The sequence below is a fragment of the Sitophilus oryzae genome, unplaced genomic scaffold (genome assembly GCF_002938485.1).
Source record: "Sitophilus oryzae breed Bouriz unplaced genomic scaffold, Soryzae_2.0 scaffold_1167_pilon_pilon, whole genome shotgun sequence".
Lineage (NCBI taxonomy): Eukaryota > Metazoa > Arthropoda > Insecta > Coleoptera > Curculionidae > Sitophilus > Sitophilus oryzae.
The window spans coordinates 2986122-3007459 of NW_022145801.1; the positions used below are offsets into that span (position 1 = coordinate 2986122).

General features: G+C 29.9%; 1 protein-coding gene across 1 annotated transcript in view; it reads right to left on the reverse strand.

Annotated features, from left to right (window-relative positions):
* Nucleotides 1–20758, reverse strand: part of LOC115888724 (sialin-like) — a 32960-nt gene extending 12202 nt beyond the window's left edge. Inside the window, exons 1-4 of the mRNA XM_030908546.1 lie at nt 20593–20758; nt 14594–14639; nt 9811–9959; nt 2482–2704 (exon numbers count right to left, since the gene is read on the reverse strand). Of these exons, the coding sequence (XP_030764406.1) occupies nt 2482–2704; nt 9811–9959; nt 14594–14624 (403 nt within the window). The 5' untranslated portion in view covers nt 14625–14639; nt 20593–20758. The remainder of the gene's footprint in view (nt 1–2481; nt 2705–9810; nt 9960–14593; nt 14640–20592) is intronic.
* Between the last annotated feature and the right edge of the window lie 580 nt (nt 20759–21338).

Here is a 21338-nt window from a genome sequence, read left to right on the forward strand (position 1 = left end):
TTGCTTAACTATAATTTATACAGTTACAACCGTTTCTACAATCTATGCACAATAATAAACACTAGTTAATAAATATAACTTCAATTCAATTGGTTTAATCAATGTAAATAAATTAACAAAAATTATTAAAAGCAATCACCTATATTTATCTTCTCTTATTAATGTTTTTAACACAAACTTATTTTATATTTTGTTTTCGAGTTTAAAAAATCATTGTAGGTGTATACAGGGTTGTTCACCACATACGACACGGAGTATTGTAGCTAAACGATTATATTTTTAGAAATTTCAAGTTTTAGGTTCGATGAAGGACTATTAGAGGTACAATTTAAAAATAACTTACAATATACAGAGTGTCCCAAATAAATAAAAAATATCAAAGTTGTATTTTTTTAAATGGAACACCCTGTATATTATTACATTTTTAGTTTCTACGATTAAAATAAAGGTAAATTTGATTAAGGTTTATTATACTTAAACCTTACCGTTTTTGAAATATTTTCAATTTTGTGAAATTGCAGTAAAAATTTTAAAGCTTTATTTCTCCAAGGGTATCAATGTTTTTAAAACTAAATACCTAATGAAGTTTATTTATTGAACAGTTATTATGTTGCAATAATAAAAATAATACTACCTTATACAGAGTGTCTAAAAATTTATTTTAAATAATTATTAGCTTCAAACGGCAATAACTTCTTTAATTTAAATGGAATGCCCTGTATATTTTAGGAGAATCAGATGCACAATTAAATTGTCTATCAAATTGTATTATACCATTTTTTACCTATCCCTTCAAGTTTTCGTAGAAAATGCATTTTCTTATAATTTAGACTTCATTTATCAATATATCCATGGAATACTGACATTTTAGATTGTTTTTAAAGTAACAAATGTACAAAATGTACAGACTAGTAATATTATCGTTTTTAGCAAAACGATAATATTACTAGCCCATTTGTATGCAAAAAGAAAACTATTTAAATCTTTATAAAAGAGTATACCATTAATTAAATATAACACCATTATTTCCGCCCATATACTAATTAATGACATACTTAATTGTGTTCGTTAATAAATTATTATAAATAAATGTGGATTTTTGAGTCAGAAATCAATATAATAATAAATTATCAAATTAAAGTCTTTGTTGTTATAAATAAGCATTTATTAAAAAATGAAATATCATTTTTAAGGTGTTACTTTTTATCACACTTTCTAATGCCCATACAAAATTCAGTTTTTTAGTATTTGGAGCAATTATTATTAATCAACGCAAACAGTCAGTTAATGTAGTTTGAATACTGGAATCATATTAATTGATCCTCTTTAACAAATATTTAAACAGTTTTTTTTTATTTTTTAATGAAATAAACGAATTATATCGACAATATTAGTATCTGTACTCTTTAAAAATTTGGTACATCTTTAAAAATAATCTAAAATGTCAATAGTCCAACAAATTACAAGAAAATGCATTTTCTACGGAAACTTAAAGAGATAGGTAAAAATGGTATAATATAATTTGATAGACAATTAAATTGTGCATCTGATTCTCGTAAAATATACAGGGTGTTCCATTTAAATTAAACAAGTTATTGCCGTTTGAAGCTAATAATTATTTAAAATAAATTTTTAGACACTCTGTATAAGGTAGTATTATTTTTATATTGCAACACAATAACTGATCAGTAAATAAACTTCAGTAAATATTTAGTATTAAACACTTTGATACCCTTGGAGAAATGAAGCCTTAAAATTTTTACTGCAATTTCACAAAATTGAAAATATTTCAAAAACGGTAAGGTTTAAGTATAATTACTACGATTAAAATAAAGGTAAATATCAAATTTACCTTTATTTTAATCGTAGAAACTAAAAATGTAATAATATACAGGGTGTTCCATTTAAAAAAATACAACTTTGATATTTTTTACGTATTTGGGACACTCTCTATCTTGTAAAATTATTTTTAAATTGTACCTCTAATAGTCCTTCATCGAACCCAAAACTTACAATTTGTAAAAATCTCATCGTTTAGCTACAATACTCCGTGTCGTATGTGGTGAACAACCCTGTATACAATGATTTTTATCATTGTGAATAGGTTAAGACTGGAAGCATTCTTCAACTTCGCCTTTTGTGATTCTTATGCATGGATAAACACACAACAATAAAGACTATTTGCAACACCAAAAAAATCAGATAATGTTTTTTTTTAAATTGGTGATTTTCTTATAAAATCTTTTGATATGGCATTTTTCTGCATATTTATTAGGTGATAAACGACCACTACACTACTCGCGAAATAAACCGAAGTAGGTCTAATGAAAATAAGCTGAGACGAGACAAAATTAGGCGATGAAATACAAAATAGCCCTCTTCAATATTTAGAAAACCTTAAAGTTTTTCACAAACGGTTCAGAGTAAAACAAATAATTCATTTTGTGATATATTAACAGATATCTACTAAAAATGGTGTACCTTGAGCAATTCTCATGACAAAGAGCCCACCATAATGCAGTTCAGCCATAAGGGGTGACAATAAAGCCGCGATTATATTAATGGCGACTGAAAAAAACATCACCCATTTTGCACTGAACAATTCAGCAATCCGACCACCAGGAAGTTCTGCGACCATATATCCCCAGAAATAGGAACTCAGCAATAAACCTTGGACCAGTTTGGGCCACTCAAATGGGCCATCCTAAAAAAAATAGAAATAATATTTAAAAAAATTATTATTTTTATAAACAATCGTAATACAGGATGAGTTTCCTACGTTGTTCTCTATGGGTACTCGGAAACTACTGGAGATAGAGAGTCGGTTAAATGGGGAAAGAATTGCAGTTTTGTGGGGTCATAAATATGCGCCTTTAAGATTTTTGAAAAAGTTCATGGCTTACTAGATGTACTAGATGAAAAAAAAACAAATTTTGGCTATTTTAAAAATTGTCCCTAATTCCATTAAAATCTATTTTAGACAAAAAGTTTTCAGATAAAAGTTGTAGATAATCACATCGCTAATGAGTTTGTGTTCTCCGATTTTTTCTTAAGCCTGTCATTTTTGATATATGACACAAACATATGTTTTTTTTTTAAATGGAAACCATAATTGGCCATGACTTCATAAGAGGCGCAATTTTTAAGCTTTTCAGCGATATAAGCTATAATATGTTTTTTCAAAAAATTACTGAGTTATAGCCAATTCGTACTTTCTTGACTAATTTCACTTAGTTGGCATGGCGTTCTTATTTTGTTATGATTTATAACTTATAAAAAGACAAAATATATTATTAAACGGCTCCTATTACACAAACTAAAACTTAAAAAAATAATATCACTACATACAGTTTCAAGTTATTTTAGATAATGTTCAAAAAATCCGCTGTTGTTTCGAGTACATAAATGCATCTTTTTAAACAACCGACTTAATTAAACTTCTTCTGTGCCGCCTCTTCGAGTGCCTCTCTTAATTCATAAGTTTTTTTGTAAACCTTGTTGTTAACCATACCGCATAAAAAATCTAAAATGGATAGGTTAGGCTATCGAGGAGGCCCATGCAACTGGTCCAACTCTTTCTATCCCTGAGTCTATATAATTAACATATAAATAATTTTTAAAATTTCTACATTTCTTTCATTGTGGAGGGAGGGGGGGGGGTGTCATAATGAAAGTCATGTTGGAACCACTCTATTAATGCGCGAGTATCTAAATTTAACTTTTCTAACATGTCTTGAAAACCGTTCTTTAAAAAACGTAAGTAACGTTCACCTGTCAACGTATCCTCGAAACTGTATGGCCAAGAAAAGTTGAACCAATAATCCTACACGCTTTTTTTCATGTGAAAAATTCATATTTACAATTTTTTTTTATTTTAATTTGAAAAGATTGGATGTGACAATTTCACATTTCTGACAGCAACGACGATTGAACTCACCATGGTTAACTAAGTGAAATTAGCTCGGAAATTAGTCAAGAAAGATAAGAATTGGCTATAACTCAGTAATTTTGCGAAAAAAAAAACATATTATAGCTTATATATTGCTGAAAACATTAAAAATGGCGCTTTTTATAAAGTCATGGCCAACTATGGTTTCCATTTTAAAAAACCATATGTTTGTGTCATATGTCAAAAATAACAGGCTTTAGAAAAAATCGGAGGACATAAACTCATTAAGGATGTGTTTACCTACAACTTTTATCTGAAAACTTTTTTTCTAAAATAGATTATAATGGAATTAGGGACAATTTTTAAAATAGCCAAAATTTGCTTTTTTTATCTAGTACATCTAGTAAGCTATGAACTTTTTCAAAAATCTGAAAGGGGCATATTTATGACCCCACATTCTATCTCCAGTAGTTTCCGAGATACTCATAGAGAACATCGTAGGAAACATCCTGTATAATATTGTTGGACCATTAACACAGGCTAATACATAATTTTCGAAGTTTTCAGTTTGTTTTGAAACTGGTGCCAGTCAAAATAAGTGAGTGAATACAATAATATTTATTTTATATTAATAGAAACACATTTTCGTGATATCCGTTACACCTTCATTGATGTGTTAAGAATTTTGTAAAGAATTTCAATAATGTTTAACCAAAAGAGTATTGCAAATGTAACAACTGAATTGTTGTTTTATACAGAGAGGTTGTATGGTTTATAATGGTGCATATCCTAAAAATATTTTGTTGTATATAGGATGTCAGAAAAAAAGTTATGATAAAGTTTTATGTTTTTTTTAAATTCTAAAAACCATGCAACATTCGTATAAAACTTTATTTCATAACTTCGACAACGATGACGATATTGGACATCCTCTCACTATAATGAGTCACCCTGTATATACGTGTTCTCCGTTTTTACCACTCATTATACAGGGTGGTCCGAACTGTATTCCGGAAACTTCGACAGCATATTCTGCAGATAAAAATAAGTAAAAAAGTTTGTATAAATGTGTGAGAGAGAGAGATACTGATGTATAGAGCGCGTCAACAGCATATCCTAAAAATATTTTGTTGTATATAGGGTGTCATAGGAAAAGTTATGATAAAGTTTTATGTTTTTTTAAATTGTAAAAACCATGGAACATCTGTATAAAATTTTTTTCATATCTTCGACAACGACGACGATATTGGACCTCTTCGCACTAATGGGCCACCCTGTATATACGTGTTCTCCGTTTTTGCCACTCATTATACAGGGTGATCCGATATGAGGTAATTTGAAGTTAGCAATCAAAGCCTTTTCACTATGTTGATGCTGTCTAAGAATTCCATAACTTTATTAATCTTCGAAATGTTAAAAAAGGCGCGAAAATATTCTCATAGGTAACAGCATTAAAAAATCTAGACCTATGGGAGGCAACAGGTAAGCATTCAAAAAGAATGTGTCTCATTGACATTAAGTTATTGCATAAGGTGCATTTCGGAGGGGGTTAATTTCTTTTTATTTCGATTTTTTCCCAATAATTTCTGTAGTAACGTCAATATTAAGATGAAATTTGTTGTCTAGAAGTTTTTTGACATGATAAATTTGATTTTGATGTCAATATGACTCTTACTTGTAGAGGGCGCCACCTACATGTTTTTTAACTTGTTTGAAGTGTAATATCTTTTCTTCTGTGCCTGTATAAAACTATTGAGTAAAAAATATACATTTAGGACGTTTTTTACGTTAAAAATATCTCTTGGTGAAAATCGCTACGAGTAATGGTTCTCAAGATATTTGGAATCGAAATTATCAATACCTGTCAGCATTGGCATAAATTAAACATGGATGATTAAATAGTTATTAGACTGAAATCATAAATTTGAAATGTTTTTGTGCCAAAAGTTCAACAGAAACTGTTTTATCATCATTTTTTCGAAGAAAAATTTATGATTAATTTAAAAAAATAAAAAGTTCCCGAATTTATAATTTTCTGTCAAATAACTATATCAACTCAACATGTTTATTTTTTGTGAACAATGACATGTATTGACTATTTCTATTATAAATATATTATAATCTTGAGAATGGTTGCTCCAATCGATTTTTACCAACAGACATTTTTTACGTAAAATACGTTTATACGTTTATATTTATATTACGTTTTGTACAGGTACTGACGAAAAGTTATTACTTTTCAAAACAGTTAATCACTTTTCATTCGAATATTGACGTTACTTCAGAAATTATTTGAAAAACATCGAAATAAAAAAGAAACTTCTACACCCTGTATCTCTGAAACTAAGCATTTTCGGACATACATTTATACGAACTTTTTTACTTATTTTTATCTGCAGAATATGCTGCTGAAGTTTCCGGAATACAGTTCGAACCACTCTGTATATTTGAATTATTGAATCTATTATATTTCTTTATAAAAATGGTATAACTAAATGGTATTCGTAATGATGCTACAGATCCTTCTATTTCGGTCCTTAAATTGAGGTATGTAACGCAATTGGCGCAGATTGTATAATAATCTTGTTGCTTTTATAATAATTTCAATGAGTCTCAATTTATTGTTGGCGCAGATTCAGTTCAATATCTAAAATTAGCTAATAAAAATGCAATAAAATAAAACGATCTGTTTTTTAAAGAAGATATATAAGTTTTTCCGTCCTTTTAACGGAATGAGGTCAACATACGAAAATGCAAACTTAACCCGGGTTCTTAACCTCAATTAAATGATTTCTTTTTACGATCAAGTGTGTGCAAAATTTATTTAGCGAAATAGGTGGTTTTAAATTAGTCTCAAATTAAAATTCCGTTGGAATTGTGTTAATTTTTCTGTATACAGGATGATCAAAATAAGTAGATTTTTACAGTTAAGGTCTATCTGTACAGGGTCTTTTTGATAATAGCCAGTCTTGTAATAACATTTATGGGTCACACAAATAATATCACAAAATCGTGGCCTCAGCATCTGAGGTGCGTGACTTCAGGCATAATATTTAGTTATCGATTACAGATGGGTGTAGAGCAAACCATTGCCCAAAGTTCTACGGATGACGTCAACAGGTGTTGTCGTAGAAACCAGCCTTTGTACTTAACAACACCAACAAATCTGTAAAGTTCTTAAGGCTTGTTGTAAACAATTCTCTGAAATGGGACATGCATATCGACGCTTTGTCGAAAAAATTAAGCTATGCCTGTTTTGCATTAAGATCTGTGTTTCTCTAAGGAGCTTAACTTGTCAGTGGCTAGAACTGTTTATTATGCACTTTTTGAGTCGCACCTCAGATATGCCCTTCCATTCTGGGGTACGTGTTGTGCGACTCAAAATTTTTGATTTTTGAAAAAATTTGATCTTGTAAAATATTTTTGAATATTATTTTTATTTTCTTATTCTTTGACATTGTAAACATTTATAAATGTTTATTTTAAACAACAAGACTGACAATGTTATTTGTATAATGTTTTGTATTCTCTTTTGTTTGTTTGTTTGTTTACTTTGTTGTTTAGTTTACCTTTGTCTACAAATTGTAAAATTTTTTGACAATAAAGGCATTTATTTATTTATTATTTATTTATTAAAACAACTTTCGTTGCACATCATAATACGAGCACCAGCAAACTCTATAAGACGACGCATGGTGTCATTGATGACGTGCAACGAAAGTTATTTTAATTTCCCTTTACACAAATTTTTAATCTGGTAACTATGTGTCTTTCACTACTCCCACTCGTTCGTACAGAACAGAAATATTTAAGAGCAAGAAATATTTGTGGAGCAATTAACATGTTTACCTAACTTTTGGGTAAATTCTTGACTACACTTGAGTGAGGTTTCGAAAAATGTTTCATCTGTGGTGCTTTTTTACCCCCTCGTCCTATGTTTTCTATTTTGAAAGTTTGCAACTCTAACACAACCTCTACACTATGCGGAGAACTCTTCGAAGCAGGTCAAGGTCGCAATTTGACGCCCAACTTTGTCGCGTTTCGGTTTATTTCCAGTTTTGTCTTGATCCACTTCGGTTTGCCTCGACCTACTTTTAATTCTTAAAAGCGCCTGAAAACTACTCGTGAGGAGGGCGTGGGGTATTTTTTAGCGTTTCCTGTTGCCTCGTTCAATTTTGTTTCGTTTTGAGCTATTTCCAAAACGTGGCGGTATCTGTACCCGAGGCAAAGGACTTTTTTTTATAAATCTCAGTAAAATATGTAAATCTAGATGTTTCTAAATTAGCTGTTGTTACGATGATATTTCGTTAATTACATCTCTGTTTTATGTGGACATATTATATTCCACAAAATTAATATTTGAACACACGTTTATTATATGTAGAGTAGATATTTAAATAGTAGATATTTTAATTATAACATGGTTTGATATAAATCCATTTAAAAATAAGAAATAATTAGACGATTTTTTAAATAGTTTAACACTGTGGATTATAACCTATAAAAGGCGGACCGCCAGAATCGTTAGTCACTGCGTATTGCCCTGCAGTTTTACGATTTTAAGTTTTTGAAATATATTTCTTTATTATATGTATTAATAATGTTAGACAATGATTAAAACTAAATATTCTTGTGTAACCTTAGAGAAATAGCCAATTTAATCTACCATCGGTAACTATTTTCTAAATGCACTGTTTTTGATTTTTCATATCAGTTTAATATAGTGGTATTACATTACACTCCATTACAAATTAATGATATTTATTCATACTCCATGTTTGCTTATATTTCTGAAGCCACCACGACGTTTGATCTTGATTCCTTCGTGCTATTTCACAAAATAGTACGATAAATATAAGCCCGTGTTATAAAAATTAGTTCCCACGTTTCCTAAAATAAATCGAGACGCGCCGTGAATGGTTGTTTGTTTTTTATTGTTAATCTGGGTTAACAATAAAAACAATCAATTGGGGGTTATATTTGAGTTCACTTCTGAGAGTATTTCCAGAAATGTTTTGCGAAATGTTTCACGAAATATTTCCAGAAATATTTCGTAAAACATTTCGGGGATAGTATAGAGGTTGTTAAGGTTCGCTGAATGGCGTGGGTGCTCGGGTGCCCCAGCATCCGTGAAGGGAAAACAGTGGGTGCCCATGGGCATTGGCCTAAAATGGGAAAAAATGGCCTGCATTTGAGGTGTCAAGTTGCAAAACCCGCCTTATCCATTTTTTTTAAATGGCCTAATGATATATTATATTAATAGTGGGACCCTGAGATATACATAAACATAATCCCAAACTGCAGTAAAAGTTGCTTATACTTATATAAAATTCACTACAAATTACGTTACTGCAGCAAAATCCGCCTTATCCACTTATATTTGCTTTTTATTGTCATTATTTTACAAATCCCGCATTTTTTCATAAGCTTTTTTTACAAATATAATATTACTACTGAAGTATTTTCAAATTCTTACTTAATTTTAATAAAATAGTACATTTAATAAATCAAGTTAGGATGCAAATACCGTAAAATCGAAAAAAAAACGGCGTCCAATTGGCTGAAAAATGACGATCGCTGACATTTCCTAAAAATTTACATATAAAATGACAGCGTTCTTCATTTCATAGCCAATATGCACCATACTGCTACAAAATCCGCCTAATCCTAATTATTTTTGTGTTTGTTTTTGTTTAAAAATTAAATATTAATTTTTATTTCTAGAAAAACGAGATACAAAACAATGATTCCACTCATTGGACACACACAAACATTTGCTAAAACAGTTTTTGCTTATTATCTCGAAACAACGTTTTTGGGATAAGACTGGTCATTTGCCCTCATTTGACTATGACAAGAAAGCATGAATATCTTACACCCTTACGGGTAAACTGCAACTTTTCAATTATAAATATACATACCTCACCAGCGTCTCCATGTTCACTCCCACCAACTGCAGTGTGGTTCACCATACTCACAATGGCGACATGGAAGTTTACTTTCAGCCCGTAGACAATGCCCAAACCGATTGAACCCAGTATCGCAAGAAGGTATCGAGAGGATATTTTACCTAGAATATAAAGTATTTATATTAAAAATTCATCTTTTTTACCAACCATTATTACGCACTTTTAAAAGTATTAGTATTACTATATTCTACCATTTATCAAAGTATACAGGGTTAATCAAGATAAGTGTCCCATGTAGAATTTAGAATGTTTAGGAGGGAAGTTAATCACCTCGATCTTATCTATTGTGTGTTCCCCTTTCTTGAGTTATAACCAGTTATAACTCATCATACAAAGCCAGTATCTGAGACAGCTCCACAGAGACCAGCTCTCCATCCTCGACATCAGACGTACCAAAGTTCATGGCACGAATGGTCGTCGTCTCGGCGCACTCAGTGATAAGGTGTCCTGGTGTTTCCCCATTTTCCTCACAAAACCTGCATTCGCCGTTGTTTCTCAGCTTCAGCCTACTGAAGTGTTCGTTGAGGAGACAGTGTCCTGTTAGAAACCCCGTGACAATTCGAAGATTGTTTTTACTTAAGTCAAGGAAAACCTTTGTTTTTTCTCGGTCGTAAGTTCTGAGGAACTTTTTCGAGTGTCTTACACCGTTGGAGGACACCCATTCCAAGTTACGGATGGAAGTCTTCCAGATTCTTCAGTTCCGCTTACAGTTGGTTCTCGTTTGGAAAACAGAACGGTTCTGGTCCAGTTAGTGGAGTGTTTGCTCCTTTTCTAGCTATATCATTTGCTTTTTCATTGTCTTCTATCCCTTGGTGAGCAGGCACCCAGAGTAGGAGGACTTTATTTTCTTTGCCTAATTTGTTAAGCTTCTCTAGGCATTCTTTGACCAACTTCGAATTCATGGTTACTGAGTTGATGGCGTTAAGTGCTGCTTGACTATCGGATAGGATGGCAATTCCCTGTTTTCGATAGTTCCTATCTAAGATAAATTGTACGCATCTTTCGATAGCGTAAATTTCTGCCTGAAGGATACTGGGGTAGGTGCCTTTTGGTTCGAAGTATTTAGTTTTCGGCCCAAATACTCCTATCCCTGTCCCTGCTTTGGTTTTGGAAGCATCAGTATACCACGTGATGGTATATGGTCTTTTATATGCTGAGTAAGCGTTTCTTTCTTCCAATCCTTTTTATTACTCAATACTACAGTGAGGTGCTTCTCAAAGTTGTAAATTCTTGGTATGTTATCCACTGGGCGTTGGAGTGTAAATGTCCCATTAAACGTTTATGAAAAATTACGTATTGTTAAAGTTTTATATCACTTTTTAGTAAATTGACCTCGCCAAAATTATAATCGATTGTCATTCCCCAGCAGTCTTTGACGCCGTTTTTTTCGATCATACGGTATTTTTGTTAGAACAACAAGAAAATTAATAGTTAATAAAATATATATTCCGTATATTTTATAACAAAATGTCACATCATTCTAAAAACAATTTAATGCGTACCCACATACCTATATTTATGTTGTTTGGTTTTTGTCGCAAAAAGAAAGTAGAACACACCGATTCTATAATTAAACCACCGGCTATAAAATCTGGTTAATTTATTTAAAAATAGCGACGATTCGAATAATAAAAATCCTAATTTAGATCACCATTATGTTTTTGCCGCAAATTTTGAAACACATCAACGAAATAAACAATAGATAATACAGTTTATATCTTTAACTTATTACTTTTGCTTGCAAACAGATATACATACCGGGTGTTGCATCGTCGTTGGGCACATAGTAAATCTCATGCAAAATTTGAACTGTCCAGATATTGGCTGCCATATGGATTTTATAGCGAAGTCGTAAATATACTTTTTAAAGGTCTACCTTTGGTAAACACACATGCCAAATTTGAACAATTTTGGACAAGCCGATTTTAGGTAATTTGAGAAAAACTTAATCGATTTTAAAACCGAACAGGTAACAATCAAACACCAGTCAAAAACTGACATACCTTAGGTTTACCAACTATGATTTTGTCATTGTCAAAAGTAATTTTAATAAAATTTTAGTATTTAGGGAAAATTAACCGAAACATGGCAGATACACTGTCTAATCTATTTCCCGCGTATTTTATCATGTACACTTTTTCTTTATGTGTATAACAATAAATTATTACTAGTACTGAATATTAAAATTTTATTAAAATTAAGTGACGTTTGAAAATGAGGCTGACAACTTAAGGAATGTCGGTTTTTGACTGGTGTTTGATTGTTACCTGTTCGGTTTTAATTTAAAAATAATTGCAGTTTTTCTCAAATTATTCAAAACCGACTTGTTCAAAATTGCTCAAATTTGGCATGTGTGTTTACCAAATGTAGACCTTTAAAAAGTCTATTTATGACTTTGCTATAAAATCCATAGGGGAGCCAATATCTGGACAGTTCAAATTTTGCATGGGATTTCCTATGTTCCCAACGACGATGCAACACCCGGTATACTTATTCAATTTCAGTTAGAATTAATGCCAAATTATTATGAAGTAATTTGCCAAATTAGTAACAGTTTATAACAGTGAATTTAAATAAATCATAACTAAGAATAGCTCATAATGAAATTTCATAAACAAGCATGAAATTAAGTAAAAATAATATTTTCTGTTAAAATATTTTTGTTTTGTTTGTTCTGTTAATAAACCTTTCTACAATAATTATATTAACATAAAAATATCTTTATTCAAGTTCCAATTTTTTTACGTCTTGGATAGTGTATTGACATGTGTACGTCTTTGAAGTCTTGGATAGTGTCTAACATCACCAAATAATTCAAAACAAGAAAATCTTATTAGTGGAGTGCTTTATGCCCTTATGAGATACAAACCTCGGAATTCATTTACTGTGAACAAATTTTTAGAAAACTTTTTGTATTGTATTGTTAATAAGATATATTACAAAGTTTACCCATTTAAATTCGTTGCTTTCACTTTAGTATTTAAATAAACACACACATATAAAAATGCATACATACAAGATGGCTTCGTTTTCCGGAAAAGCTCTGTATCAGGATTCCTATTTGAGATTTTCACTCCAAACCTTTTACAAAATATATGTTTAATAGTAGTTCACACTTCAAAAATATTTTTATAGATATACAGGGTGAGTCAAATATATATCATTTATTTATTCGAGTTTAGTGAATTTGCTATAAAATTCTGGTTCCAAAAATACCTTAATACCATAGAGTATATTAAATGGTCTTTGAATTATGACCACGTCCATGAGGACGTCAATATAGACGTCCAGGAACCTTCGTATGAGAACTTCTAACCGAGACGATCGACTTATTGTAAGTTTATCGCTAAGAAACCGCCGTTTGCCAGCTTTTCAAATTGATAATGAATTGCACTTAAGAACCGTACATATTAACTAACGGACTACAAAAGGCATGGTCTTAATGTAAAAATTACGAAAAATGTTAGTGCCTTCTTTAAAACCGAATATTTCCAACAAAATAAAGCTAATGAGATGAACCAAAAAATAAACCATCGAGAAAGGATGTATCTAGATGATAAAATAATTTTGTGTCTGTTTTAACATATTTCACTGAGTGTTTCAAACTTTCATCAAAAATATCAACAATTTGGTTTCCCTCGTATAATTAACAGATGGTGAGTTTCATTTTTAATTTAGAAAAAGATACTAAAAAATCAAATAATATGACAACACACTGCTTAAAAAATCATCAAAATCGTCCCATTAAAATAAAATATATTAACCTTTAAAATACATCAAAGTTTTAAGGTGCCCATTTTTCGTGCCGATGAATGTCTTTCAAAAACTATACATTTTAGTCGCAACCAAACCAAACCTTTATTTTTTTACTAGAATCCAAAAATCAATTAATATATAGGGTGTTCCGTTACCAAAAACATAACTTTGATGTGTAACTTTTTTTGCGGACACCCTGTAGAACCCTACATAATTTTAGAAAATACTTTAAATTGACTTACTTAAGCTCCCAAAATTTCACTTCAATACAAACTTTTGTTCTCCTTGCAAAAACCGCGTCATATATGACGCGCCACCCTGTATAATTCGATTTCAATCAAAATTTCAATTATTAGAATATAAGCAGAATAGGTATAGACTATGTAATAGATTTATTTATTTCAATAAATTTACTTTGAAAAAGAATTAATAAAATCAAAATATTAAGAAGGAAATAATTAAGAATTTACTAAAATTACTAAAATAAAAAATTAAAAGCAACGAAAAAAAGTGGGTAAACATTTTAGTATTTTATCTATAAAACACAATACAGAAGGTTTCACATTAATACATTGACAGTAATTGAATTCCGAGGTAAAAGTCTCTGGGCACTCCACTATATTCAGATATACTAAAAATAAAAACAGCAATAAAGCTTTTTTAAGTAAATCTAAGAAGACTGAATTTTGGTTTGGTATAGTGATTGAAGGTTGAATGTTTTAGTGTCATCAAAAAGAATGCAAACCAGAAAGATCATACCATTAAAATGGATCTATTGCAACTGAGGGAACGTAAACCTTTTGTAAGTTCGACATATAGTTTTATTTCAAATGAAATATTTTCTGTAAAATTTGAAATGTTTCGTTATTGCAGAGAACCAAGGAGAACTTCTATAATTTTTTTAATAAAATCACAATATTTTAACCCTATGTCTAATGTCTACGGCTATTATTAAAAACAATTAACATATTTTACTCACCAAATCCTCCTCTAGCTTCCACTTCCCTCATGATTTATTTCTATTTCTGAAAACAAATTAATATTGAGTGTGAAAAATTAAATATGAAACGTTAAAAAAAACAATTATAAATTATTCATTTACAATCAGATTAAATATAGAGCAGTTTAAAAAAGCGCAGATACCAGTTAGAGATCAAAAAGACTTAGTCACATTTAAAAAGTCAAATGCCATACTCAATTGAAAAGAAAAACGGCGTCAGAGTTAGCCAGGAAATGGGGATAGCTGTCGTTTTAAAAAATGTAAATTATATGGTGAATGCTCTTGACCGTCATTTCCATGCCAACTTGACGCTGTTTTTTCGATCATACGGTATATACGTGTAAAAACTAGTGTGTTAAAAATTCAATGAGATACGTTGTCCTTTGTTGTTTAAATATTGAATAGTGATATACCTATTAAGAAGTGTGAAACCGTTTAAATTTAAAATATTTTTGTTTTAATGGACTTATTTTTATTTTTTATTTTCTATGAAGAACATATACCTTTTTTCAAAATATTAAGTTGAATTCGATTTTAGGCAAATCTGTGTTGAAGTAATGAGAAATATGTTGTAGTGTGAATTTTTAGTTCATCATTAGTTCAACACTCGTGATATTCTAAGAAACTTACATTAATAAACCCATTATACAGGCTTGAATATTACTTAGAGATAAATAAGAAATTGCTAAACGAAACATGTTAAAATTAAGTATACCGGGTGCGTTTCGTAAGTGGTTCACCCCTATAACTTTTCTATTTTTTCAGATAAAAAAACGAGCCTTGGTATGTTAGTATATGACATAAATTAGGATTGAATGGCGTATTCAATTATTTTGAGTCACTTCCTGTTTCACCGGAAATGACTACGACTTTTGATTTTTAAATGACTCCCTCGGTATTTTTCTACTGTATTCGATAAAAAATTACATTCTGAATAGAATGATATATAATATGTCAACTTTTGATATTTTCGTTCAAAAAAATACTATTTTAAATTTCAATCTAGAGTGCCATGGCTGTGTTAAAAACACTAATTTTTAATCAAGAAGCCTTGGAAAAATGGTTTTGATCGTCTAATGTTTTTCGTGTCTTGTCCTGACCAGTTAAAAGATATCCAAATCGTATTTTTAATCATATCTAAATTTTTTCAAATGGAACAACTGGCTCATTAACTGATTTGGAAAAAGCATTTTTTTAAGAATAATTTGCTACCAAATACCAACACACTTTGCGCATGTTACAATTTCAAATAAACCATATGGGAAAATGTCAAAAGTTTACATATAATATGTCAATCTATTCAGAGTGTCATTTTCAATGTTATATACTAACATACCAAATCTCGTTTTTTTATCTGAAAAAATAAAAAAGTTATAGGGGGTGAGCTTATACTTTTGAGACGTACCCTGTATAACTTAAATCAGTATGAAGTGAAAAAAGATGCGCCTAAACCAACATCAAATAGGTATACGATGGGAGGAATGAACTTCAACTAAGCATGTTATATTTACACAGTTCTCCCCTAATCATACTTTTTACTTCCGCTAGATAATAAGATTCGGTCAAAAAAAAGACGGCAAAACGGCCGATGATCGATGATAATTGTTGTCGAATCGATGTCATTTAAAAAAAAATGAGAAAAAAACTTGTCAAAAACTAATATTTAATATGGATTTGTATTTTTTACAAAGAGTCACACAAATGCAGTTTGACAAATGTATCTTAATAAGTGCGAATGAGACATACATTTTATAACAAATTCAATTGAGCAAAAACAATATTCCATTAATAAAATACAGCTTAATCACTCTGTATATCTTTTTGAAAATTTTTTTAGAACTATCATTGCCAACAAAATTAAACTGTTTTTCTGTCATTCTTTAGATGTAGTCGAAAAACCGTTCCTTCTCTTACTGAACATATTGTTGCGGACCGGTGTGCACTCGAGTCACTCGACCTAACCTAACTATATGGCCCGCCCTCGGATGACCTTAACATCGCATTAAAGAATAGACACCGTAATGATTCATTCGAAGATTCGAGAAGAATCGAGTCCCACTGGAATGGAGTAGTACATACGAGAACATTCGAAACCTTCTCTATGCACCTAACGATCTATGGACTATTCTAGTAACCTTTAGCTGTAGGTATAAAAGCCGGCGGCTGTGGCCTAGAGAGGGCAGTCATAAGTCATAAATATACGAGTGCAGTTGACGCGCAAAAATTCAAAATAAATTCTTAGTTATAAATCGTTTGTAAATAGTTCTTATAAGTCTTTTATCGTTATTGTTTTTGTTAATTAGTGTTAAATAAATAGTGTTTAAATAAATTGTGACTTTCTATCCACACGAAACCGACGAAAAACGTAACATTAAAGCCTGTTAAGAGACCTTTGCACAAATAGTAAAATTAAATTTGAATTGAAATAAAATAATTGACTTATTATTTAAAATACCGTATTATTTTTAATGAATTGTGGTAATTAAAATTTTAATGAACTCAACCTAAAATAAAAACAAAATAAAATAGATCAAGCTCATTGTTATAATAGATTTTTGCAAAAATATTAACGTGAATGGTTTCCAATGTTTAGAAACTCACTTTGATGAAGATCGTTTCAATAATAATATTTCTCATCAATCAATTAGAGAAGTGACCAGTGTGATGGATTAAAATCCATCGATTATACACACTTTAGTTAGGCACATAAAAGTAGATATTATGTATTTATTATTTTTATTAAAATGACTTAATGTGAGTATGTTTCCAGATAATGGTTGGTTAATATAAATACGACTGAATTAACGCTAGAAATGTAATATAGTTATATTTATTATAATATGTGTTTTAGGGGACATCTTATCCATACAAGAATGTTAAAGTTGTTCGAGCGTTTAATTTTCCTAAGTGGATAAATCCAACTAAAACACGAATGTAATATTGACGTTTTATCCACAAACACATGTATACCGGGTGCGTCTCAAAAGTGGCTCACTCTATAATTTTTTTATTTTTTCAGATAAAAGAAACGGGATTTAGTATGTTAGTATAAGAAAATTGTTTTGGTCACTTCCTGTTTCACCGGAAATGTGAAAAGTTGACATATTATATGTCATTCTATTCAGAGTATCATTTTCTATTGTTGCCAGTTTTGAGACGCACCCGGTATATTTAGTTAAAATTATAAAATTGATAGGAAAAATTAGCACCATTTTTAGCATTATTTTAAAAATGGAATTAAAGATAGCGTTTGTTGTTATGATCGTATGTTATACAGGTCTTAAATAAGTGCAAATATTTTTAGGGTGGTATATTATATTTAGACAACACAAAACACGTATATGAGGGTTTTTTTGCAAAAATTTTTTTTGGGAGAATTTGCTATTTTTCGAAAAAATTTTTGGAAATTATTTAAATTTTCCTTGTAAAACAAATTATTTAAAAATTCTTTCAACAGAAAATTATATGGTTAGTCTAGGTATCTTTTATACATCCCTATAATGTTAAAAATTTGTTCAATTGATAATTATATTACATATTATTAAAAATCGTTTAAATTTTTATTTCTGTCTATATTTTAAATATACGCAAATCTTGAATTTGCAAAATCTTTGAAAATATAAATAATAGAAAAACATAAAAATATCGTTGAATTTTTTTCCTAAAAATTAATTAATTCTTTGATAGACAGATATTATTATATAATTTTGATTAACGTCATATTTTTTGCTGTTGTTAAAATATCACATTTTCCGATAACTATTATCACCCTTTCCGTTGCATTGAAGTAAATAAATGTTGTGCTTCTTTTAACATTATAAAAAATTATGACGTTAATTAAAATTCTATTAACAACAATTTATGAAAGAATGAAAACGAAATTATATTACCATAGAAACGCTTTTTAATTTTTAGGACTTTATGAAGGATTTTTAGAAAAATTCTTTTAATTTTCTCTAAAGCAATATGGAAATTTGGAAAATTATATTAACGGCAACGGTACTTATACGACGCAATTTTTTTTTTATCATGATTGAAGTTCTTCCTCTTGTAAATTTAATCCGGCGACATACGTTTTAATAAATGATTTAAATGAGTTTGTATGTAAATTTGGGTCGCTTCATTTAATTCACATTGTGCAATATTCGCAAATGTGCGAATGTATATTCGCACGTACTTACTACATATGTGTACTGTGTGGGTTTAATAAATCAGTATTCTTTGTGGCATATAGTATGTATTAGTATTCTTAGTTTAAAGAAAACACTGCTATAAAATATTCTCCAACTAAATGAAAATTTCATAGTTTTGGGAAATCTATAAACGCGCAAAAGATTTATTTTCAGAAAATTTTTATTTTATTATGGTATTTGAAATGTATAATAATAATATTTGAAAATTATATTATGAAATGCCAATTTTATTACAAATCCGCTGAGCGAAAGAAATAAACAATATGTATTTGAATTACCCTATAGTATACCGGGTGCGTCAAAAGTGGCTCACTCCTATAACTTTCTTATTTAATTAGATAAAAAATCGAGATTTGGTATAGCAGTATATGACATAAATTAGTATTCATTGACATATTCAATTGTTTTCGGTCACTTCCTGTTTCACCGGAAATTATTACAACTTTTGATTTTTAAATGGTACCCTCGATATATTTCTACTTTATTCGATAGAAAATGACATTTCAAATAGAATGACATATCATATGTCAAGTTTTGACATTTTTGCATACGGTTTATTTGAAATTGTAACATGCGGTTCATAACGACAATTTGACTCGAAACCCCAAGTGTGTGGTACCAAATTATTCCTAAAAAAATGCTTTTTCCAAATATGCTAATGAACCACCCTTGTTCCCTTTACTTGTTCCATTTGAAAAAATTAAGATATGATTAAAAATACGATTTGGGCATCTTTTAACCGGCCAGGACAAGACACGAAAAACATTAGACTATCAAATCTATTTTTCCAAGGTTCCTTGTTTAAAATTTAGTGTTTCTAACACAGCCATGGCACTCTAGATTGAAATTTAAAATACGATTTGTGTTAGCAAAAATGCCAAAATTGGCATATGCTTATATGATATGTCATTCTACTCAGAGTGTCATTTTCTATCGAATAAAGTAGAAATATACATATGTTATGTCATATACTAACATACCAAATCTACTTTTTTTATGTTAAAAATAAAAAAGTTATAGGGGTGAGCCACTTTCGATACCCACCCGGTATATACCTATTTGTGAAAATACACGCACAAATCACAAAACATAGCCTGCCTGTTTTGTAAAGAAGATTTGAATGGAAATCTTAATTAGGAAACCAGATACTTTGGAATATTAAGAAATCCTGTTATTTAACATCCTGCAATTCCTATTGCACCAGATGTTGTGAAAGGTCACGACCTTGAGAGATCCTGAAAACTTCTTCCAGTTATCCAAAAAATAAACAAACATTGTGTCTTATTTATTAGATCTACAATATGCATTGATTTTTTCTGTAAACTTTATGAATATGCAGGAAAAAAATATTATTTCACCCAAAAGATACACATTATATTGCTTGAACATCATTTTTAATAAATACTGATGTGCTAAATACAAGAAAAATATGACTTTACTTAGGTCACGACCTTTACAAAATCTGGAATAATTTTTTGAATTTTCTAATAAATAAATGTTTATTTTCATTTCATTTTTTGTTTTTATTTAATTTAATATAATTAACCTTATTTATTAGATTTTCGATAATATTTATATAGGTGCACAAAAAATTAAGAAAGGCGTATATTATTATTAAATTTTTGTCTTTTTAAATTAAATATATATTCAAAAATAAAGGCAAAACATACATCTATAAATTAAAAAATAATGTTGCTAATGTATATTGTCTAAATATTCTAAATCAGGTGTTATAGAGTATTATAATGACTTAGTCAAACAAATTTATTAAAAATTCCATCCTACCTTATTAAAACTTCTATTTCACCTCGATTATAACTTAAACCCGACCTTTTTTACAATACCCCACCAAAATATTCGTTCAAAAATGCATTTTGACTAGAGGAAACCGGGAAATTTTCAGTGCTTTTCAGGAACAGGACCAGCCTGAAGCGTACGATTTAGCGCGTATGTTTACAATCGACTATCCGTTCGAAACGCTGGAAACTCCAATATAATCCAAGCAGGCGTCGCGTCGCCGCACAGTGGTCCAAATGTCCGGAAAACTTTTCAAATTTTCCGACTCGGCAGGAAATCCAGAAGTTCCGGAAAACCTCGACATTCACGAAATGCGTTATATATGCGATTATATCTTATTTTAGATGAATGTTTTCCACATTTTTACAGTTCTTAATAATACAATAGGCTACACGGAACCAAAAGTCGACATAAATATAATGAAAAAGTTCATTAATATAATGAATTAAATCATTAATTTTGAGCCGATGAATGATTTAAGTAATTCATTAACTCTATAAACTTTAAGTTCATTAAATCAATGAACAGTGTTCATTAATTTGAAGAACACATTCATTGGTACAATGAACAGATTTCATTAATATATATAATGTACCTAAATCCTTATATTAATGAACCGTATTATTAATACAATGAAATAATTTCATAACCTATTTAGTTATACATTTAAAAGTCGATACTATTAGTAACTCTTGTTACACCGTATAATCGATGATGAAGATCGCTGTCATTGA